The sequence below is a fragment of the Hyla sarda genome, chromosome 1 (assembly GCF_029499605.1).
Source record: "Hyla sarda isolate aHylSar1 chromosome 1, aHylSar1.hap1, whole genome shotgun sequence".
In the NCBI taxonomy this organism is placed as follows: Eukaryota; Metazoa; Chordata; class Amphibia; order Anura; family Hylidae; genus Hyla; species Hyla sarda.
In genome coordinates this window covers 513,836,361-513,861,731 of record NC_079189.1, presented here as the reverse complement: position 1 = coordinate 513,861,731, position 25,371 = coordinate 513,836,361, and the positions used below count along the sequence as shown (strand labels likewise).

The following is a 25,371-nucleotide window of genomic DNA, read 5'->3' as shown; positions in this document are numbered from 1 at the left end:
GCCCCTGTGCTTGTTTTCTGTGTAAGCTGTGGGAGGAGCTGCCTTCAAAGAGCTGAGAAGGTCACATGGTTAGTGAAGCAGAGAATATAGATGAGGGAGGTGTGTGCGCGCCTCAGCCAGTCAGGGACAATAACACACTGATGTGCTCTCAGCTCTGGGAGAGCTGAGGAGAAGGGAGTTTGACATTGCAAAGTGATGTGTTGTCTACACACAGCAAAGTGTAGATGACAGTCATCATGTGCTAAAGGTATACAGGGGGAATCATTTATTACAAACAGCATTTAATATCCTAGTCTTGAGGAGAAGTGCACTGCATCAAGATACATTTATTAGGATATGCAAGACTCCTGATAAATTTGGAGAATCATGCATTGTCCATGTGCCACATGCAGAAACCTAAATAAGCAACAAACTGGAGTAAATTTGTACCATAATGTATCACAACTTCTGGTGTTAGGTATAGTAAATCTGCCATAGCACCCTCTATGTGTAAAAGTTGTAAATCCCCTAAAATTCCCAACTATTCTACACCAAGACAAACCTGCTGTACTTGAATAATGAATTCCATCTACAGAGGGAGCTTTATCAAACTTTGCACAAAAAAACAGTGGAGCGGCTGTCCAGAGCAACCGATCAAGATTTCTACTTTTCTTCACAAAGGCCTCTGAAAAATAAAAGCTGGAATATGACTGTTATGGGAAACTGCTGTTCCTCTGCACAAGGTTTGATAAATCTCCCCTATAGAATTTATAACCTTTACAATTCCATTATGGTTTTTCAAATTGTCCAAAATACATTTTTCAATCTGTGATTTTTTTTTGTTATGTTGTCACAAGAAGAAAAACCAAACACAAAGAAGGTTAACATCTGACCAAAAAAACCACAGTATGTAAAATGAGTTAATAAAATGCAGAACACAATCTATACAGTGTAATATCTTCATTTTGATATATTAATATAACAATGGTATCCATGTTCAGTTTACTAGAAGGATGGTAGGCTAAGATCCTCATTCCTATGAGTATGGGGGTCTGTAGGCTGATTTGATGTGGTTCTCGTGGCACGCTGGTCTTTGTAGGGGACATCATTAAATATGGATAGTAATGATGTTAGTGGAGCTTGTTATCGCAGAAGGGGGGAGGGAAAAGGGTTCTGGTTTGTTGTAAAGTACCAAAAGAAATTGTCCCCCATCTGCTGAGATCTGAGCAGGCATCACACAACCGACCCTATGCAGCAAAACAACCATTGGACGTTCTCTCTCTGAAAGCTCTGTCTATATTAAGGGAACAATGTGATATGCAAAGCACATGTAGAATGCTACTTTCATATTCATGCTATGAAAATCGAGCAATGTGAGTGTAAGCAAGTGGTGCGAGAGGCATTTTGTTCCCCCTTTACATTTCAAATCTAGGTTGTTGAAATCTGTTTTGGAGAGCAGCATGGGGCACCAATACTTTCAGATGCACCACTGTGCCACACAGAAAGCCGACAAAAGAAATTTGAATATGATTTGTATTGTATGAGGCAGCAGAGAAAAACAAGGGGAGTCTTTATTTTATTTCATCCTGACCTCAGAACAGCAGGCTTGAGGAATTGGGAGGGAGGCGATGAGAAGAGTTAAAGGGATGCCCTTGATCCATAAATAACAGAACAATACACAGAACTTAAAGAAGGGGTATGTTTAACTCCTTCATGCTTGAGGAGCGACATTAAGAGCATCCTCCTCCAGGATGGCTGGCCTTGTCATTTTAATTTACTCCAAATTATGATCCCAATTACAAAACTACATTACCAGAAATAACAGTTTTCTTTTTTTATTGTCTTTTCCAAAGCCTGGCGGTGGTGACAGCTCGAACCCGATGGATGAATGTCTTGTGGGATTCCCTATATTGGCCGCCTGTTAGCAAACTCGTGTTTGTGCAGGAATGCCTGGGACGGTATGCTGATCCAATTCACTACCCAGGTGGCTATATTTAGACTAAATGAGCTGTGAAAGGATTTTATCTCCACCCATCACTGCTTTCCTTCATGGAGTCCCAGGGTTTGCAGCCGCTTCCCTGGCTTGATTTGTCACATGCCGTCAATACAAAGTAAATTATTGCCTTTCTCACTTGTCAATGAGCTTATCTTCACCTCGCCTGGCCTAATGATTGGAGACTCAGAGGGAACATTTCCTCCATGGTGGAAGTCATTATGGGCTGGACACATTACTTTATGTGCCCCAGCCAGTTTAAACATGTAGGGTGAGCGGATTAATTGCATCTTTGTGACAATGATAATAGCATTATGCCTGAGCATTACAGAAGCTTACTTTTAGGATCCTGAACATTGGGTCTGTTCTGATAATTATTTGCTTTCAAGGTTGTTCATGTTGTTTATAGATGCCGAGGAAAGTGGTCAAAGAGTCTAGATCAGGGCTCCCTACCGTGTGATAAAGCTGAACATGGGGCTGTAAAAACAAAAAGGGCCCCAACTGGTCGAGCGGCACTACAGCTCGTAACGAGAGCAGCGAGTCCACATTTACAGTTTTGTAGCTTGTTTTCTTTATTTTCTGTACATATTTATAGCAGTTTCTTTCCAAACCCTGCTCTAGTGATGGCAGTCATTTGTAAATAGGGCTCCTTGGGGTTGCATAAACATGTTTGACTTATGGTCTCAATGTACTGTACATTACTGGACTGAGATTTTGCTGTGTACAGATAGCAATACCTTCAAAGCATTTCTGAGCTTATTTCAATTAAGAGTGAACAAATATTGTGCCCGCACTGGCATAGCTAAATCAATTAATTGTTGTAGAATGTTGATTCTTAAGAACCTATTCAGAATAATTATTGATAATATGGGCTTTACACAGTGTTAAGTATCGCAGGTTGTGAAATACAGTATTATCGTAGTAAGAGCAAAACTTTTATTATTATAGCCAAGGGGGAAGCACTTACAAGTCGCCCATCATCCTGTGAACTGTCATTACCCAAACAATGCACATCTACCTTTCTGAAGCAGAAAGAAAACAAGAACTCAGATGCATAAATGCGTTGCTCAACCTACTTATACACAGAGTTAAGCTAGACTGTTTGAGCACAACAGGCTCCTCCAGTGGGCCCTCGATCTGAAACTGTGAACCCCCGCCCGTGCGACTGTACCCTAAAAACACTACACTAACACACAATAAAATAAAAAGTAAAAAACACTACATATACACATAACCCTACACAGCCCCCCTCCCCAATAAAAATGAAAAAAGTCTGGTACGCCACTGTTTCCAAAACGGAGCCTCCAGCTGTTGCAATACAACTACTCCCAGTATTACCAGACAGCCACTGACTGTCCAGGCATGCTAGGAGTTTTACAACAGCTGGAGGCACCCTGTTTGGGAATCACTGGCGTAGAATACCCCTATGTCCACCCCTATGCAAGTCCTTAATTTAGGCCTCAAATGCGCATGGCGCTCTCACTTTGGAGCCCTGTCGTATTTCAAGGCAACAGTTTAGGGCCACATATGGGGTATCGCCGTACTCGGGAGAAATTGTGTTACAAATTTTGGGGGTTATTTTCTGCTTTTACCCTTTTTAAAAATGTAAATTTTTGGGGAAAACAAGCATTTTAGGTAAAATTATTATTATTCTTTTTTACATTTGCAAAAGTCATGAAACACCTGTGGGGTATTAAGGCTCACTTTATCCCATGTTACATTCCCCGAGGGGTCTAGTTTCCAAAATGGTATGCCATGTGTTTTTTTTTTTTTGCTGTCCTGGCACCATAGGGGCTTCCTAAATGCGGCATGCCCCCAGAGCAAAATTTGCTTCCAAAAAGCCAAATGTGACTCCTTCTCTTCTGAGACCTGTAGTGCGCCAGCAGAGCACTTTTCACCCCCATATGGGGTGTTTTCTGAATCGGGAGAAATTGGACTTCAAATTTTGGGGGGGTATTTTATTACCCTTTTTAAAAATGTAAAATTTTTGGGAAAACAAGCATTTTAGGTAAAATTATTATTATTTTTTTTACATTTGCAAAAGTCATGAAACACCTGTGGGGTATTAAGGCTCACTTTATCCCATGTTACATTCCCCGAGGGGTCTAGTTTCCAAAATGGTATGCCATGTGTTTTTTTTTTTGCTGTTTTGACACCCTAGGGGCTTCCTAAAGGTGACATGCCCCCCAAAAACCATTTCAGAAAAATGTTCTCTCCAAAATCCCCTTGTCGCTCCTTCCCTTCTGAGCCCTCTACTGCGCCCGCCGAACACTTTACATAGACATATGAGATATGTGCTTACTCGAGAGAAATTGGGCTACAGATACAAGTAAAAATTTTCTCCTTTTACCACTTGCAAAAATTCAAAAATTGGGTCTACAAGAACATGTGAGTGTAAAAAATGAAGATTTTGAATTTTCTCCTTCACTTTGCTGCTATTCCTGTGAAACACCTAAAGGGTTAAAACGCTGACTGAATGTCATTTTGAATACTTTGGGGGGTGTAGTTTTTATAATGGGGTAATTTATGGGGTATTTCTAATATGAAGACCCTTCAAATCCACTTCAAAACTGAACTGGTCCCTGATAAATATCGAGTTAGAAAATTTTGTGAAAAATTCGAAAATTGCTGCTGAACTTTGAAGCCCTCTGGTGTCTTCCAAAAGTAAAAACATGTCAACTTTATGATGCAAACATAAAGTAGACATATTGTATATGTGAACCAAGAAAAAAATTTTTGAATATCCATTTTCCTTACAAGCAGAGAGCTTCAAAGTTAGAAAAATGCTAAATTTTCATTTTTTTCATCAAATTTTGGGATTTTTCACCAAGAAAGGATGCAAGTTACCATACAATTTTACCACTATGTTAAAGTAGAATATGTCACGAAAAAATAATCTCGGAATCAGAATGATAAGTAAAAGCATTCCAGAGTTATTAATGTTTAAAGTGACAGTGGTCAGAATTGCAAAAAACGTCCGAGTCCTTAAGGTGAAAAAGGGCTAAGTCCTTAAGGGGTTAAAAAATAGCAAAAAAAGTCTCTCAAAAGTCTCAACTGCAACTTTTTTGTTTTGCTTGTGCTCCAAATTTACCAACCCCCTGTGTTAGTATGATAAATATGTAGCACATAAGCAAAACTAAAGCAAAAATAAGCGAACAATGATAAATGTCCCCCAAAGAAAGATATGCATGTCTTCTGTGTGTAGGTTCCACGACTGGTTATAGCTGACAAATACTAATGCAAAACCCTGACCAAAATACTTCAGTGTAAAAGTGGGTTTATGCTAACACAAATAAGTATTTTGAAAGTTCTCTATATTTTAAGGGGTAAAACGTTCGATCCAGATTACTGGGTTTGTTCATATGTGGACCTTGAATATTTCAAATCACGCCAAACCATATAACTTCCTCCCTAACCCAACATACTTGTATAGAATGAACAATTTTCTTCAATATTAAATTGATTTGTTATCTTTCTTTCTGCTTTATTATACGGCTGTGGTCATGTCTCTCTGATAATAAAATATTAAAAACGGATGTCAGGAAGCTACATTTGACTCAAACACAAGTAAGATGTATCAGGAACAGCTGAATACAGTTCAATACCAAGGCCAATCTATAAGGAACAGCTTGTAAATATTCATTTTATAGAAGCAGAATTATTCTGTGGGAGATGAAGAATAATGTATGCTTTAGAAGCTGTTACACAACACGTCAAGACACATCTGGAAATCAAACACATACACTATGTACAGTGACTCTGGGCTTATCCTAATGCCTGGCTCTGAGCCACTGAACATTGAGCTTTGCACAGAGATGTGGCACAGTGTGCCCTGTAGGCTAAAGAGTCAAAACAAGCACATGGGGCTTCTCACTATCTCCGCTATGCAGTTGTCAACCGGCACCGTTTAAGTAATGATTGCTGCATGTGACCTACTGAGCAGAGCTGTACAAAAAGATCAAAGGCAGTAAATAAACCAACAAAATAAAATATTAACTACATTACATAATGCCTAGAGTGGATAAGACATACACAACATCTTACATGCTAACAATTCAATTATCACTAGTCTTGTTAAGCCACAAACATGGTCATAACATACTGTAAAAAGGGTCCTATACTACTCTAAAAAAAGGTTACATAATGTGCACACTTGTAATGCAGATACGCTCTAATAAGAACTCCAAATACCAATTCATTATTGGTGCTTTAACCCTTTGAGGACACAGCCTGTTTTTCAAATTTGCTTTTATTTTTGTTTTGATCCTCAGCTTCTAAGAGCAATAATCTTTTTTCTTATTTTCTTCTCTGCTGCATTGTATTATTTTATCAGTCTTCTGTTACACCCTGCCCCAGGCTCGCCTTAAGGCATTCACTAGGCCTCCTGCTCAGATAACAACCCAATGGCCACCTACTGTTACATAACAGGGGCGGCCTAGATGCTGTAGTTGCTAGTAAACACCTCATCTTAGGTTACTCGGTTGTTGTGAAGACTTTGACCCAGATTTACTTTATAAAAAAAAAAAAAAAAGCTTAATTTTAGACAGAGAAATCTCATCCTGACAGTTTTGAAATGAGCTCGATTTATCACAGTGTATCTGGTGCATCTGAAAACTGTCTAGGTCAGGCTTAAACCAACTGGCTTAAAATATGCCATAATTTAGCACATATTTGGAGCATCTAAAGCCATGCCCCCTTTCTTCAACCCAAACTCAATATACAGAGGGCACACACCATTTTCGGACCCCACGAGAAATGTGTCAAAAATGCATAGTTAAAGGACATCTGTAGTACTCTGAACCTATAGACCCTATCCGGCACGCCCCCTCCATGTATCTCTATGGGAATCATGGAGGGGCGTGCCAGCTGCCGTGTCATGCGGGGACGGAATGCCCCCTTTCCTGTACATTGCCGCGGCCCCATACAGGAGATTACGGGGGGCCCCAGCGCTCGGACCCCCGTGATCTATAATTTATCCCCTAAGTTCAGAGCACTACAGATTTCCTTTAATGTTGCGAAAGTTATAATAGACTGTTTTTGGTGCAAAATACACAAACATTTTTGAAAGTTCTAGGACACTTGCAATGGTAAATCTCCACCTTTGTGCAGATTATCCTACTGCAATGACCAGAATAGGCAACAGTGTCTACTGCTGCTTCTTATACCCACTATTGTTAATAGAAAAAAAAAAATTGGACCCATATTAAAAAGTATGAGCATGCAACATAGAATTTGTATTAGTTAACCTTGTTTTAGATGCTTTAAAAGTGCCATAAAGTACATAAGTACAGTCCTTCAATTTTATGAACCAGCAGGGAGAGCGGTTGGTGGAGGCCCCTAAGTCCTTAAAGTGGCCGGGGCCCAAGGGCATGTGCCCACTGTATCACCAAAAGAGAGACCTACAAGCCATGACCAAACATGTGGTCTAAAAGACTTCCCAATAGAAAATTACAACTGTACATAAAAGTAACAAAACCTGTAAGTAGGTAACAGAAAATGTTGACATTCTAATTAGAATAAATTGTGAATGGTGGTTGTGAACATCTGTAACACTACACATCTTAATCTTTAGAATATGAAACATACAGAGAATAAAGTAAAACATGCTTTTATGCAATTATAACATAGATTTTTATATATAGCCATAAAACAACAACTGCCTAAGATAACTAAAAAATAAAACTCAGTAACTAGCTAAACAATCATTCTGGACTTTTTATGGCTGAAAATCTCAGATAAATGTAACTAGAAAGGAATACAGGCAATGTATACTACTGAGCAATATCAGTGCCCGATTGGTCACTATTAAATATCCTTGTCTATTTTTTATAAACCTAAAATAAAGGCCCACCTTTAAGTAGTATTGGCTATTGGTTTTCATTATTTTCCAGTTTTATTTACATAGAGCACAATATTGTTGCTACCTGGAATCCATAACAAGCAGGTGGTAACTGCAATTTCCCACCCAATAGCTGGTTTTGATAGGTGAAGATTCGTCTGGCAATACATTTCCAATGAAGATGTCACTAGAGGGGAAATGTACTATTACATGGAAACCATTCAAATAAATGGTCTGCAATGTAACAGATGTATGGAGTTAGCTTTAGCTATGGGGCTTTATGACAAGATATTTATATCATGAGACCGACAGCCTATTCCCAAAAGCATTTATTGTTATACTCAAAGTACGAAACAGTAGAGCTGGGTTATACAGAGGGCTCATGCCTTGTGGCCCCAGCCATTTTGGGGACCTAGGGAGCCTCCAACACCCACTCTCCCTGCCCTGACTTGCTCTTTTATCATGTCCCTGATAGTTGCAATGCACTCTGGTTGTCACGATGCCGGCTGGCAGGTAGTGGATCCTCTGTGCCAGAGAGGGATTGGCGTGGACCGTGCTAGTGGATCGGTTCTAAGTCACTACTGGTTTTCACCAGAGCCCGCCGCAAAGCGGGATGGTCTTGCTGCGGCGGTAGTGACCAGGTCGTATCCACTAGCAACGGCTCAACCTCTCTGGCTGCTGAAGATAGGCGAGGTACAAGGGAGTAGACAGAAGCAAGGTCGGACGTAGCAGAAGGTCGGGGGCAGGCGGCAAGGTTCGTAGTCAGGGTGGATAGCAGAAGTACTGGTACACAGGCTTAAAACACACAAAACGCTTTCACTAGGCACTAGGGCAACAAGATCCGGCAAGGGAGTGCAAGGGAGGAGACCAGATATAGCCAGGGAGCAGGTGGAAGCCAATTAAGCTAATTGGGCCAGGCACCAATCATTGGTGCACTGGCCCTTTAAGTCTCAGGGAGCTGGCGCGCGCGCGCCCTAGAGAGCGGAGCCGCGCGCGCCAGCACATGACAGCAGGGGACGGGAACGGGTAAGTGACCTGGGATGCGATTCGCGAGCGGGCGCGTCCCGCTGTGCGAATCGCATCCCCAACGGCCATGACAGAGCAGCGCTCCCGGTCAGCGGGACAGACCGGGGAGCTGCAGGGAGAAAGACGCCGTGAGCGCTCCGGGGAGGAGCGGGGACCCGGAGCGCTAGGCGTAACACTGGTCCTGCATTCATCATTTAGTTCCTTCCTGATACTACTTTTCATGGGTAAGCCCTGTCATGTTGTCTGCAATGCACATGTTTATGGGACTTCTAAACATGGCCAAATGCTTTACTCGGCTATGGGTATAAATCATCTAGGGATAACCTCTGTTTCTGTAATTCTGACATCCACAATAGATTGGTAGATTATTTTTAGTAATGTATAGCATGATTCAAAAGCTCAGTTTTTAAATACATTTTCACTTTAATCATGAAACACGCTTACTATGATTGCCATAGGAAAGATAGATTGGATAAACGAATATATCTTTCCTAGTCAGGGTCAACTCCATATTGCCTATTAAGGCACATTGAAGTGAGGGGACTCCCCTCTCTGAGCCTTAAACTATTTAAACTGCTCTGTAGGAGTGGCTCCCGTTTAGACAGACATGAGTTGCCTTTTCATTACATGGGCAACTATTAATGTGGGTGGGCACCATGTAATGCTACATTTTTCCTTCAGTGATGTATGGTGAAGGGGGCTGTCATAAATGAGGACCATTACTTTCCTATGAACTTATCAATGTCCTTAACTTTACTTGTCATGTAGGAGTTAAGGTGTTAACTAAGGTGTTGTCCAGTGGGAGCAGTTAATTTACTATTGTCCCCAGGCTGCCAACAAAAATAATAAACCCTTTAACTCACCACTCCCATCACTCCGGTATTGTGGCGCCCCATCCAAGGCCTTTTCCCCAAGCTGCAGAGCATAGCGTCTACAGTCAGAGAAACTGTGGCGTCTACAGCTTTGGCCGGCTCCCCTGAAGCAGACTGTCAGCGGAGATGGGACGCTTCAGATCCAGGAGCTACGTGGTTGTGGTGGAAAATGAGTTTAAGTGTTTAGTATTTTTTGCAGGCAGTCTGGGAACAATAGTAAATTAAAGGGGTATTCCAGGCAAAAACATCAACTGGCTCCAGAAAGTTAAACAGATTTGTAAATTACTTCTATTAAAAAATCTTAATCCTTCCAATAGTTATTAGCTTCTGAAGTTTTCTGTCTAACTGCTCAATGACGATGTCACGTCCCGGGAGCTTTGCATGATGGGAGAATATCCCCATATGAACTGCACAGCTCCTGGGACGTGACATCATCATTGAGCAGTTAGACAGAAAACAACAACTCAACTTCAGAAGCTAATAACTATTGGAAGGATTAAGATTTTTTAATAGAAGTAATTTACAAATCTGTTTAACTTTCCAGAGCCAGTTGATATATAAAAAAAAAGTTTCGGCCTGGAATACCCCTTTAACTGTTTCCACTGGATAACCCCTTTAAAGGAGTATTCCGCTCTAAAGATCTTATCCCCTATCCAAAGAATAGGGGATAATATATTAGATCGTGGGGGTCCTGCTGCTGGGGACCCCAGCGATCTCCAGGCTGGCAGCGCCAACGTCCGGAATACAGAAGCTTGCAGCTTCCGCATTTGTGATGCCACGCCACCCCCCCTCCATTCATGTCAATAGGAGGGGGCATGATAGCTAGTACATAGCCGTCACGACTCCTCCCATAGACATGAATGGAGGGGATGTGGTGGATGGCATCACCAGTCATCGGGCATGGAGCGGAGTTCGCCATTGGCGGGACCCCCCGCCATCTAACATCTTATCCCATATCGAAGGATAAGGTGTTTTCAGCAGAGTACCCCTTTAAGTATAATATATTGTATAAGTCAATTTAAGGTCTCGTGTATTTGGTATCGATATTACGTGTCCCAAATAAGATGATCATGCATTTTTAAAGGGGCTGTATATACCACTGTATATAAAGTAGATATGGTGGTATATGGAGGTTTTTGCAAGACAAAACATTGCAGTGTTCTACAGAGCCAGCTTTGCTTCTTGTATGTGCTGAATTTGCACCTTTATTATGGAAAGTGCCCTTTAAACAAGCAGAACCATACATGACAATTTGCATTATTCCATAATCACACAAAGCAATTGTAATTATCTCTTCTTCCAGCTGCAAGTGAACTGTGAGTCTGGGGCTGTACCGAAATAATTCCGTAAAAAAGAAATATCTGATGTGGTAACACTAATAATCGCTGCAATAAAAGTGATAATAAAGCTACATGCAGAGAAGACATTCCTAATATCTCTTCTACAGGCATAACAGTAGAGTACTTTACACTGGTCCTGGCCTAGTAAAAGTGACTCCAGCGCTGCGGGGGTTAATCACGCCTGGCTGAAAATGTTTACTGAGTGCACTCGGCTAAAGAATCGATAACATAAAGGACGCTTTCCTCTTGCGATGCATTTTTCTTCAATTAATAGATTGCCTGTGTGTTGCATATTTTGCATGACAAAGGAGCGGAATATTAAACCGCCATTCATAATGAAAATGCACTTTGCAAATTAAAAGCATCGGAACAGAAATTCTTCACCCTGTTTAGGAAATAAACAGTCCTTAACCAATTAAACTGCATTGTAATAATCCTATGATTTATGGCAAGTTGTTTAACTTTCAAAACTCGGCTAACCCATATTAAGGTCACAATCCATCATGTCTTGCTTGGAAAGGCAGCGAGTAATGGCTGCTGTATTAGCCGCTTTTGATGATAGTATGAAAGAAGTATTAGCGCTTGTCAACAAAACTGCTTACAACATAACATTAGCATGCATGGGCTGCTCTGCCTATTCATTATTCTGGCAGTTTCACACATATTGTTACAAGCTTATAAAACCCTGTGTTGGATAACTTGAAGCTCTGCGCTTACAGTTTGCACTGCTGATAGACTGCAAGCCACAAATGCCTGGACTGCCTGCCTTAAAGGGGTGCTCCCGTAGAAACCTTTTTTTTTATTATTATTTTTTTTTAAATCAACTGGTGCCAGAAAGTTAAACAGATTTGTAAATCACTTCTATTAAAAAATCTTAATCCTTCCAGCACTTTTTAGGGGCTGTATACTAAAGAGAAATTCAAAAAAGAAATGCATTTCCTCTGATGTCCTGACCACAGTGCTCTCTGCTGACCTCTGCTGTCCATAACAGGAGAAAATCCCCATAGCAAACATATGCTGCTCTGGACAGTTCCTAAAATGGACAGCAGAGGTCAACAGAGAGCACTGTGGTCATTACATCAGAGGAAAATGCATTTCTTTTTTGTATTTCTCTTTAGTATACAGCCCCTAAAAAGTACTGGAAGGATTAAGATTTATTTTATAGAAGTGATTTACAAATCTGTTTAACTTCCTGGCACCAGTTGATTTAAAAAAAAAAAAAAAAAAGTTTTCCACGGCAGTACCCCTTTAAGCACCAATGTAAACAGAGACAGACATCCTTTAGCCTGCACTTATTGATAGCGTAAAAGTGCTGAATTATTCAGAATCGGCCTCTACTGTTTGTGTCGATCAACGTTATCAATTGCCCATCAGTCTCCGTGTCAAAACAGAATGGATTGATGTGGCTAAAAATCAGACAAATAAATGGATACTATTACAGGGGTGCTGGCTTGCCAACCTGTCAAAGGGGAATCTAGGCTGTGACATTCTCCATCAAAAATGGGATATCTGTCTTAAGTGAGCAAACGATTCCCCACTGTGAGCCAAGAATGCACTTAGTGTACCGTAAGTAAATTAATCCGCCGACTGCGGCGAGCGCTGCATTATCAGCAGTGATAATAGAAGCTCAGAAGTTATGTTTGCTATGCAGACTGTTGTACCTGGACATATAAAAGATTGAAATATTTGTGTAATTTGGTAGAAAAATAAAGAACTAATGGGGCACATAGGGTAGGGATACATATATTTACTGGATGGTGTAGTAGACACTTCAATGTAGGTTCAACAGATCATAAGATCACAGTCAAAATAATACTATTAAAATATATATATATACCGTATATACTCGAGTGTAAGCTGAGTTTTTCAGCATGATTTTTCGTGCTGAAAACGCCCCCCTCGGCTTATACTCGAGTGAACTCTCCGCCTGTCAACCCCTTCATCAGTGGTCTTCAACCTGCGGACCTCCAGATGTTGCAAAACTACAACTCCTAGCATGCCCGGACAGCCATCGGCTGTCCGGGCATGCTGGGAGTTGTAGTTTTGCAACATCTGGAGGTCCGCAGGTTGAAGACCACTGCACGGGCCTTCGTCACCGTCCAGACCCCCCCCCCTTTTAGTTCACTACTCACCTTCCCTCGGTGGGAAGGAAGAGCATAGATGGCCCGGTCCAGCTCACCCTTCCTTCCCACCGAAGGGAGGTGAGTAGAAAACTAAAGGGGGGGGGGACTGGATGACGACGAAGGCCCGCGCAGTGGTCTTCAACCTGCGGACCTCCAGGTGTTTCAAATCTACAACTCCCAGCATGGCAGTCCGGGCATGCTGGGAGTTGTAGTTTTGCAACATCTGGAGGTCCGCAGGTTGAAGACCACTGAGGTGATTGACAGGCGGTGATGATGAAGGGGGAGATGATGACGGGGGGGGGGGGGGGTGATAATGACAGGGTGATGATGACAGGGGTGTTAATGAGGAGGGGTTAATGACAGGGGTCTGGATGATGACATGGGGGGGGTGATGTATTTCCCCCCCTAGGCTTATAGTCGAGTCAATAACTTTTCCTGGGTTTTTGGGGTGAAATTAGGGGCCTCGGCTTATATTCGGGTCGGTTTATACTCGAGTATATACAGTATATGTGTGTGTGTGTGTGTTTTGAATTAATACTTTGGTCCTGATCTAAACGAAAATGTAAAGTACATGTTGTGGTGGTTTCACACCTAACAATGAGTTAGATCTCAAGTAACATTCTGTATCATCCTTGTTGCTTCAATGAAGCGAGAGCAGAAAGGCAAATGTATCTGTTTTCTGCCCAGTTTTTTCTTTTATAGTACCTGCTATCTATCAGACCATTTCTAAAGCTTTCTCCTATGTCCTAGACAATCTGTCCACCAATCTTATTACTGCCCTCAGTATCCTTCCCTGTTCATTTTGAGCTATTGATTTACATTTCTTAGAGGAAAAGAAACATAAAAGCACACAATGGTGGAAAGTAATAGACAAGTGTATTATAGGAGCATTTTATGGCCATATTTCACCTACAAATCTCTTGGGTCTAAATACCCAAATTACCGTTATCATAGAGATCTATGTCACAGTTGGGCTGGCATTTGTAGACACAAAAATGAATCTGTATTACGCTCTGAGATCAGCCTTAGGTAAGTTTCACGAAAACAGTGTTTTTTTTTTTGTTGCTATTTTGTTTTTTAATTCAGCAGTTTTTATATACAGTTTCTTATCTAGAGCCAGAAGTGGATCCAGCAGAAAAGAGAAGTATAAGTCCTTCCTTTATATTTCCCATTTCTTTTCTCTAGGCTTTGGCTCATCTACTTGAGTGGCAGTTTTCCAAATAGACAGATAAACTTTAAATGCGCCAGATTCATCACCATGGCTCAGGCTGGTTGATGAATCTGGCGCATCTACAGACCGTCTGGTTTAGTTTACACCAAATATTAGTTGGCTTACTGCAGGCAAAGCTAATGCCACAAAATTCCTGCATTATTTTAACCCTTTCTACACATGCCATGCTGCTTTCTCAGCAGGCCACTCTGCTTGTCAAAGGTTTTTTTTGTGCACACAACATAATAAATGTGTCTCAACTGCTACCGTATATACTCGAGTATAAGCCGAGAATTTCAGCACGATTTTTTGTGCTGAAATGCCCCTCTCAGCTTATACTCGAGTGAACTCTCCTCCTGTCAATCCCTTCTCAGTGGTCTTCAACCTGCGGACCTCCAGATGTTGCAAAACTACAACTCCCAGCATGCCCGGACAGCCATCGGCTGTCCAGGCATGCTGGGAGTTGTAATTTTTAAACCTCTGGAGATCCGCAGGTTGAAGACCACTGCAGCCTTTGTCATCATCCAGACCCCCCCCCCCCCCCCCCCTTAGTTTTGTACTCACCTCCCCTCGGCTGGTCCGGGCCATCTATGCTGCAGGGATCGTCCAGTGGGGAGGGCCTGCCCTGGACTAGTGACGTTGCCTTGACGACGCACAGGGATGTTCATGCGCAGGGAGGCATATGTGCGTCGTCGTCAAGGAAACGTCACTAGGCCGGGGCCAGACCAGAGCGGAGAAGAGGGCCTCCCGTGAAAATGGACAGCCCGGAACGACTAACCCTCCCCACTGGACGGTCCCTGCAGCATAGATGGCCCGGACCAGCTCACCCTTCCTTCCCACTGAGGGGAGGTGAGCAGGAAACTAAAGGGGGTGTCTGGATAATGAAGAAGGCCGCAGTGGTCTTGAACCTGCGGACCTCCAGAGGTTTCAAAACTACAACTCCCAGCATGCCCGGACAGCCGAGGGCTGTCCGGGCATGCTGGGAGTTGTAGTTTTGCAACATCTGGAGGTCCGTAGGTTGTAGATCACTGATGAAGAGATTGACAGGCGGTGATGATGAAGGGGGGATGATAACAGGGGTGTGGATGATGACGGGGGTCTGGATGATGACATGGGGGGATGATGTATTTCCAACCCTAGGCTTATAGTCGAGTCACTAACTTTTCCTGGGTTTTTGGGGTGAAATTAGGGGCCTCGGCTTATATTCGGGTCGGCTTATACTTAAGTGTATATGGTAGATGTATGTACAGAGAAATTTCTGGCTCATCAGGCATAGTAGTAAATGTGTGTTTACACTACACTAAGGCTGGGTTTCCACCTTCAGATTGTTGATGCAGTTTTTGAAGCCAAAAACAGATGAAGGTGCATATTAAAAGGAGTAGTGTAGTGTTTCTTTTATTATCACCGGCCAAGGCGGAACATCACTAATCGCAGTTTGACAATCCGTGCACATGTAAGCAGAAAGAAGACCAGAGGACCGAAGAGCTATATTGGCGCAACGGGGGGGGGGGGGGCATCTAAGCGGTGAAAGGTGAGTTATTTTTGTTTTTGTTTTGCAGCCCGGGCACAATGGCACAATAAACCCCTCCCTCATCTTAAATACCCATCTGGCTTCACTCTCACGTCCTATTGATGTGAGAGTTATTGCTTACATAGAATGTAGAGTTTCAACGGCACCTTCGCTCTGGATCCAAACCAGAGCGGTCACATGGCCAATGACTCTTACGTCATGCAGACGTGAGAGTTAAACCAAATATACTGTATATAAATGTGGGAGTGGATATCGTGACACAGCGGGCGGAGGAATGATTTCTTGCAATGCAGCGGACTACCTCCATTGTGCAAATAACCAAATTTGCATATTTGCTAAATTAAGGTTTTAATTAGGTGAACAGTGTTTTACTTAGAATCACCTGCAGTATTAACCTATGTATTAAGGTTAGGGACCCAGCTATAAGATTTCCCTTAAAAAAACAAGAGTTGGAAACTTACTAAGGCTTATGTTTCCAGTGTAGGATTGCGCCGGGTTTGTGTGAAACAACACCCCTCTGTGATAAACCCCACCCACTATACAAGCATTGCACAGATGAGCAATAAAACAATTCATAAACCTGGTGGTTGTGCAAAAGATTGTTACTTTTTCACCCATGTGTGCCAGGCACAGACTATTTATGTTACCTATAAACAGGAAGGGAACCCTGTGAGAGAATAACAAATGTACAAAAAACTACTAAGCAGTCTTTCTAAAATTTTACACAGAAAAAGCCTGGAACCCATTTGTAACCAGAACACAACAATTCAGTAACTGCCATATACAGTACAGACCAAAAGTTTGGACACATCTCATTCAGAGTTTTCTTTATTTTCATGACTAAGTAAATTGTAGATTCACATTGAAGGCATCAAAACTATGAACTAACACATGTGGAATTATATACATAACAAAAAAGTGTGAAACAACTGAAAACATGTCATATTCTAGGTTCTTCAAAGTAGCCACCTTTTGCTTTGATTACTGCTTTACACACTCTTGGCATTGTCTTGATGAGCTTCAAGAGGTAGTCACCTGAAATGGTTTTCACTTCACGGGTGTTCTGGTGTGGAGGAGGAGGTGTGATGGTGTGGGGGTGCTTTGCTGGTGACACTGTTGGGGATTTATTCAAAATTGAAGGCATACTGAACCAGCATGGCTACCACTGCATCTTGCAGGGGCATGCTATTCCATCCGGTTTGCGTTTAGTTGGACCATCATTTATTTTTCAACAGGACAATGACCCCAAACACAACTCCAGACAGTGTAAGGGCTATTTGACCAAGAAGGAGAGTGATGGGGTGCTGTGCCAGATTACCTGGCCTCCACAGTCACCGGACCTGAACCCAATCGAGATGGTTTGGGGTGAGCTGGACCGCAGAGTGAAGGCAAAAAGGGCCAATAAGTGCTAAGCATCTCTGGGAACTCCTTCAAGACTGTTGGAAGACCATTTCAGGTGACTACGTCTTGAAGCTCATCAAGAGAATGCCAAGAGTGTACAAAGCAGTAATCAAAGCAAAAGATGGCTAGAACCTAGAATATGACATATTTTCACACTTTTTTGTTATGTCTATAATTCCACATGTGTTAATTCATAGTTTTAATGCCTTCAGTGTGAATCTACAATTTTCATAGTCATGAAAGTAAAGAAAACTCTGAATGAGACGGTGTTTCCAAACTTTTGGTCTGTACTGTATATATATTAGTAACTCTATGCAAAAATCTAATTATACAATTAAGTGTGCAGATAAATACTGCTACAAAAATAACAGTTTTGGTAACCTTTTTTATTGTTTGTACAATTGGTTCCCAATGAATCTTTATGTTTGCCATGAATGAGTTACTATTATTTGGCCCATTACATTACTCCATGGCACACACTGCAGCTTGCTGGATGGAAATGTTTTTGATTGATAGTCCCATTGGTAAGCGCTGATATATTATGTGTTGGCAAATCAAGAGAGGGTAAAACATACTGGAGAGATAAATGAGATGGCAGACATCCCTCCATTTCACAAATACAATTTATTTTTTGTTGTTGTAGGATATACACAAACTATATGTGTAGCTCATATAGCCTAGTGTACATGTGTCTGATAATTTATTATTAGGATTATAATGTATTTAATAAGGGATATCATTTATTATTATTATCACAGGGCTTTCTTTTGTACATTATCTACAACAGTCATTGCCCGATGCCCTACAACTTTCTAAACAATTATTGCATAAAAAAATGTGAGAACAAACCCTTAGAATGAATGCACACATGCAGTTGGTGTTTGTTGCATTTTATTACATTTATTTTAGCTAGAAACAGGAGTGAACGGATAACAAATAGACTGCTGTAGATAAAAGACTGAAATAGCAAAACAGACAGTCAATTATTTTACGCAGAAAAAGCCTTATTAATTATTAGGAAAAGTATAACACAGGGTTTTCATCTGTAAGTTCTTATTGCTTTATGTTTTCTACCTTACTCTCTACAACAGTCATTGCCTGATGCCCTAAAACAGCAATATGGCTAAGATTACCCCAAACTGTGGGTCCAAGGGGGCTGTTAAATTCCTACCATACCATTGACTATGCAAGCTCCAGGTCACCAATGCAAATCACAGAACTGACCCCAAAACCCTTATTGGCTATAATAGACAAACCATTACAGGCAAATATATACAAGAAATGTCAAAGATAAAATACTACGTAAAATACCTAACCTCGACTAATCAGTACTAAAATCACTATGGAGTAGAGTAAACATAAGGGAAGACAGAGAGAAAAGTAATAAATGTTAATAACTTAATAGACACCAAGAGTAAACCACATATAAACGTAAGTGATCACAATATATGGCATAATATGCCATAACTACTATTCAGAGCATTACGATTTTAGGCAGTATGAAAAATGTCAGAGATCTCAACAGATGGCATCATGAGCCCAAGACAATGAACTGATGATACTTGAATGTTCCAATAGATGTTGATTTGTAAATCATCCAAGTGATACAATGCCTGGCATGATACTTAGCCACATTAATACAAGGAAGGATACAATGCAATATAATAGCAGTCCCCTGATGTACCTTGGTTTTACCACAGGAAAATGCAACAAGACTTGTACACAATTTAACAATAACATATGACTGGTAATGTAGATTTTGTGTTTTTGTTCAGGTTTTGGTGCATCATTTTTTGTCAGACCATCTGTCTATTACCCAAATCTTAGAGATGAGGTTCCTGAGTGGAATCTCCCTTATAAGGGCATTTATTCCACATTAAGCAGTGTTATAGTGTCAGGGATTTGAGCGGGTGGAATTCTTTCCTGTTGTCATCTCTATATACAATACTAGTTCTGACCGCTCACGGCAGGGTTGCCTCTCATGGCAGGGCTTCCAACTGACATTTTTCATCGGGATAATGCTCGCCTGCACACATGTTTTTCCCAGAAATGTGTCTGAAAGATTTTAACACTTTTTTGGCCTTCCTGGTCACCAGATTTATTGGCAATTAAAGGGGTTATCCGGGAAAAAAATTTTTTTTTCATATATCAACTGGCTCAAAAAGTTAAACAGATTTTTAAATGACTTCTATTATAAAATCTTAATCCTTTCAGTACTATGAGCTTCTGAAGTTGAGTTGTTCTTTTCTGTCTAAGTGCTCTCTGATGACACGTGTCTCGGGAACCGCCCAGTTTAGAAGCAAATCCCCATAGCAAACCTCTTCTACTCTGTGCAGTTCCCGAGACAAGCAGAGATTTCAGCAGAGAGCACTGTTGCCAGACAGAAAACAACAACTCAACTTCAGCAGCCGATAATTATTGAAAGGATTAAGATTTTTTAATATAAAAAAACGTTTTTTTTCATGGAATACCCCTTTAAGTATTTATGGTGGACCAACTTCGGCAACATAATCTACGGGCCCAGCTGACACACCTGTGGGCAAATGTTCCACAGGATGCCAAATGGAGCCTGTATACCTCTATGACCAACTGTATCTCTTCTAGTATCTAGACAAAAGGCGGCCCAACAGGGTACTAGAGCCCCCATTCAGTTGTACAGTTTTAACCAGTAAACATATCCTTTCACTTTAATAATATAGTCACATATATAGATCATCATTATATTCACATATAATAAATTTCATTTGATTCCAACAACTTCTAGAAGTGTTATTTTTTTTATTTTTATCAGTGAGAGTATATTATCTAGTCAGTGATAAGTTGCCTATTAGTTGTTCAGTAAAATGACCATTAATATCTTCAGTATTTTTTCAGAACTCCTTAGACTCAGGGTTAATTTAAGGAACCACTTTCTTTTCAATACATTTTCGCAAAGTTTGTATAAACACCAGATAAAGCATAGCAAGTACAGTCAATTACCAAACAAGTTATATACAGAAAGTTATACAGGACTAGAGGTATCATTTGAAAAGGGACCACCGTCCAGGTCTAAGGAGCCACTTTGTTGAAAATGTTTTTTGTAATGGGGAAAAATGTTCCATAAATGACTCGGTGGTCCATACAGTGGTCCCTCAAGTTACAATATTAATTGGTTCCAGGACGACCATTGTATGTTGAAACCATTGTATGTTGAGACCAGAACTCTATGGAAACCTGGTAATTGGTTCTAAAGGCACCAAAATGTCATCCAAAATAGGAAAAAGTTAAAATTAAAGAAAAATAAGTAGATTACTAATATAGATAAAGCAAATCCTTACATATAAAAGTAAGAAAGAGCTGCTAAGAGCTGTAAATCACTGTCTATGTCAGTGTTTCACAAGCAGGGAGCCTCCAGCTCTTGCAAAACTACAACTCCCAGCATGCCCGGACAGCCAAAGGCTGTCCGGGCATGATGTGAGTTGTAGTTTTGCAACAGCTGGGGGCAGCCTGCTTGGGAAACAATGGTCTATGTAGAGGACAGTAGCTTCTTCAGGGTCCTGTACAGTAAACGCAATGTCCTAAAAAAGTAAGATGGAGCCGCCGTCACCTGATGTCCAAAGGAGCAGCTAACCCTGGTACAGGTAAAGTATACAGAACATGTAATACCTCCCTGTACTGTAGGGGGCGCTACCAGACATCAGTCAGTGCATACACTGCAGGAATACAGGGGTTTTACCAGTGAATGCCCATTCTGGTTGATCTGTTCTTCCAGCCATTGACACGTTTCGCAGATCTGGACTGTCTGTACATTGTGGCCCTCATTTACTAAGAAAATCGGGTTGTAAGTCTATGTTGCTTTCTTACCCGACTGCTTTTTTCCCCTGGTATTTATTATTATGTCGCATCCTGTTTGTCGCACGTGGGTTTTGTTGGTTTTGGTTTCCAACTCCTCTGAGCTGTCGGGAAAAAATCCACAACAATACAACAAATTCGGGTTGGAAACCTTTATAAATACGTGGGAAAGCTCAGAAATGTCGGGTTATGCCCCTTTTTCGGGTTTGGGAGAATCCACATCGGGTCCGTCGGGAAAAAATGTTGCATTGTGTCGCAGACTGGCGCACGATGTCTGCGACATGGCGCAGACAAAGATGCGACAAAAAAACCCGACAAAAGAGGTCGGGTTTAGAATAGTAAATGAGGGCCTGTATGTTGAGTCTGGTTTCGACTTACAATGGTCCAGAAAAGACCATTGTATGTTGAAACTATTGTATGTTGAGGCCATTGTAAGTTGAGGGATCACTGTATTCTTAGTTTATCTTTTCATACCATGATTCTTTATTTCCTTCCCCCTTTCATTTTCTGTAAATTTCTTGCATATACATACAAAATAAAAGGTGAGAAGGAGAAATACAGAAACATCACAGCCTGGTTATTTTATGATATCTTACATATTTTTATTTATTAGATCATATTGAAACCATAAAAGAAACCTGTTACCAATTAGGGATCCACAAATACCACTATATCCTAATGGTCAGATAAGAAAGGATGTGATCTAAGCTGTTGACACCTGAACCATGACAGACCAGACTTACAACTAAGCACAAATGAGATCGAAAATCCATGAATTTCACAGACAAGCGAACAAGGCTATCCTCAAAGTAAACAGGATTTAAGGCTTTACACACATAAAATGTCATGACTACCAAGACACGTAAAAATATCCTAGATTTATCAGCGGTGACTCTGCTAGACAGACTAACTGGTACGGTCACATGCTAAAATATTTTCAACGCGAAGAACAGAGAACATACAGGGAGAGAGGCCCAAAAATATGTTGCTACCACTACAGGGATGTGTCGGAATTACTCTTCTGCTCAGGTATCTACTTCTGGTCTTGTCAGATTCTAGATTTTCCTGCAGTTTTTTTTTCACAAGAGACAATTTCTAGGAAGTTCTGGGTTATCAGATGCTAAATTCAATTTATTTACAATTTATTCTAGAAATAGAACACATTGATTTTATCAACATAAAATATTGATATGTTGCAGATACAGTCATTTCATCTCTAATAAATATCTTTTTAAAAATATTGTGGTTTTTAGCCTATATTTGGCTGTTATAATTACGGCCACTAGATGTACCAATACAGGTAAATTTGATATTAAGTTCCTGGCTGAGTCATCTATGTACTTACAGCTTGTCATGTGGATCCCTGCAGCAGGCACTGAGAGACACAGAGTATGGAAGTGAAATCTGACACCGCTTTCTCAGGGACACTCCCCCTGCTGGGGAGAGGAATGCAGGGGAAGTGAGCAGGCTAGGGAGCACATATCTGACCAGAACTAAAGTCAACATAAATAAAAGTGACAGAAACTTGATTATTTTTTTCTTTGTGACAAGTACACTTTAAAGGAGAACTGCATCAGGATGTTTTTTTCCCTTAATTCTGTCCATTGTGTGGGTTATAAAAAAATAAAAACATCTACTTGCCTTCAGCGTTCCCCCGGTGACTCCAGCCAAGTGCTTCATACTGCAGCTCAGCTAATGGCTGGCCAAGGCGGGACATCGCTGAGGCCAGCAATTTGCTGAGTTGCAGTAAAACACACTGGGCCCGGGTGCTTCTATAGACAACAGTCACGCTGCAGGAAGACAATTGCTGCCGCGGACCAGAGCAGGACACCAGAGGCACCAATGGAGCACTAAAAGTAATTGGAGCAAAGAAATAAAATAAAAAAACAGAGTTCTCCTTTAGGCTGAATTATGTGATATTTAACTGTCTCTAGGAAGGTACTAATTCTTCTTGCATAAACCCAGTCAGTTGGGAACTGAAGGTCGTTGGACTAGGAGCACTAGCAAGGGGACCAGGGTAAGTATGGTTTATTTTTTAATCTCAGAATACCCATTTAAACAATAGGTAATCTTCTGACAATACATACCCATTCATTTTATTAATACTAATGTTATCTTCAAACATGTTTCAGTGACAGAAATACACATTAAGTAGTACAGGGGAACAGAAAAAGACCAGTGAGATTTCCTTGAAGCTTGCTTTTTATTTCCAGCAATATTTTAGTTTGTATTTTTTGTTACTTTACACAGCCTCGCGTAGGACAACCAGCAAGCAATATAATATAGGTAAGCCTTGTAAAGTCTATTAACAATGTGAAAAGAGCTCACACTATGGCCACCAACCCAGCCATCAGACAGACTAGACCTAATTTCCAAGTGGCTGACGTAGGTCACAGACAACTTGTTTTATTTTTCGCATTCAGCATAGGCATAATTCAAGAAACTAAGGCCTTGGCAAGCCACTCAGTAACCTCAATAACCCTGTTTCACATGCATACCTCTCAACCTCTTGAACCAAGTGTTGATGCCATCAATCAGTTTCTTCATCATAAGAGGAAAATCTGTTTTATTTTTCAAGTAAATACAAAATGGAGCTGTTAAAATGATTTAAACTGTAAAATTACATTGAACTTTTAAACTCTGCAGGTTTCTCAAGTACAAATCATTTTGCAAGGGGATTGTCAATTGTAGACTTTTTAAGAACAGCTTTAAATGACTACATAATATACTTCCCAGCCCTTCTCACTTTTGCTAAAATCGATAGCCATTATACATGCAGGTATATTTATTTCAATACTGATCCGGATTAGTTTCACCTAAATTAGATTAAATAAAATATTTGTAGTAATTAAAAAAATGAAACTCGGGAGCAGTCATTTATACAAGGTAGAAGTGCCTCCAAGAATGTATGGGGGTAGCAATGTACCTTTAAGCCGCGGGCTCCTGATTAGTTAACTGCCATATTATTGCCAGGCATATTAATGGAACTGAGATATGCATCATTAACTTGTACTCCACTCCATATACCAAATCCCTAAGGCTATAACTAGGAAACATGCAATATATCTAACCATGTTGCCTGAGTCACAGCCAGTGATAATATGCACACGTTATGTGAATGTATACACATATTGGCTAACACATACAGTTAAAGTGCTGTATAGTAAAATTACAGCATAAAGGTATACAAAGCGTCATTTGATTATATTATGAACTACAATTAAATTTGAAAAAACAATGAAATAATGTATAAAGAGGAATCTTATTGTTTATCTGCCATGATGCCAGCATTTGGGTCTGGGAGAAGTGGAGTGCTTATTTTTTTTTCTTAATTATAATGAATGCCTTAAATAACGAAAAAGAGAGATGGTCTCAACTGGCAGGTAGGAGATGCTCAACCCCACATGTGGTTGTGCATATATATTGGGGGAGCAGATCCTACCCTTTTAGTCTGTTGTTAAGGGTGATCCCCAGCATAAAAATGCATACGGTGGGGGATGCCTGCAACAGACTACAAGTGCCACATTAACATCCTACACCAGATAAACGGTGCGGATGTGTAACAATTAGAATAATAACATACAGGGATTAGGTGCACTACTGTGGTAGATGTAACAGTGACATATGGCTAACCCTCAACACTGATGTTAAAATTGAGACATTAGCCAGTATATCCTTATATGAAGGACATACCTGAGCCCGCACACCAACGCCAAGGTTTTTCAAGTGGCACGGGACCTAGCACTAACCTACCTGTGCCTGATAGGCAAAACCAGGGGCCAGTGGGCAATTACGTCAGCATTAGGTCCGACTCACAGCTTGCTCCCAGTTACCTCCAGTGTGGACTGGGCACACATACAATGGGAGGAGGGAGGCAGACTATAAGCCCCACCCAAGTTGGCTGAGTATGTTTGCCGGCCTCACAGGTGAACCTGAAATGCAGCCTAGAAATGGTAATAAAGGTGCAGAAAATGTGAATTTTTACATCTCCAAGTATAAGACTTAAATAGCGAAAAAGAGAGATGGTCTCAACTGGCAGGCAGGAGGTGCTCAAACCCACATGCGGTTGTGCATATATACTGGGGGAGCAGACCCTACCTTTTTTACCACTCTAGGCTGCATTCAGGTTCACCTGTGAGGCCAGCAAACATACTCAGCCAACTTGGGTGGGGCTTATAGTCTGCCTCTCTCCCTCCTCCCATTGTAAGTGTGCCCAGTCCACACTG

At 41.0% G+C, this 25,371-nt stretch overlaps 1 protein-coding gene across 8 annotated transcripts in view; it reads right to left on the bottom strand.

Annotated features, from left to right (window-relative positions):
- Window positions 1–25,371, bottom strand: part of KIAA0825 (KIAA0825 ortholog) — a 406,103-nt gene that overhangs the window by 64,046 nt on the left and 316,686 nt on the right. Inside the window, exon 20 of one of the 8 annotated variants that reach the window (XM_056538051.1) lies at window positions 22,491–22,581. The exons of the other annotated variants lie outside the window; for them this stretch is intronic. Within the exon in view, the coding sequence (XP_056394026.1) occupies window positions 22,497–22,581 (85 nt within the window). The 3' untranslated portion in view covers window positions 22,491–22,496. Of the gene's footprint in view, window positions 1–22,490; window positions 22,582–25,371 lie in introns of those variants that run through there. 8 annotated transcript variants of the gene reach the window in all.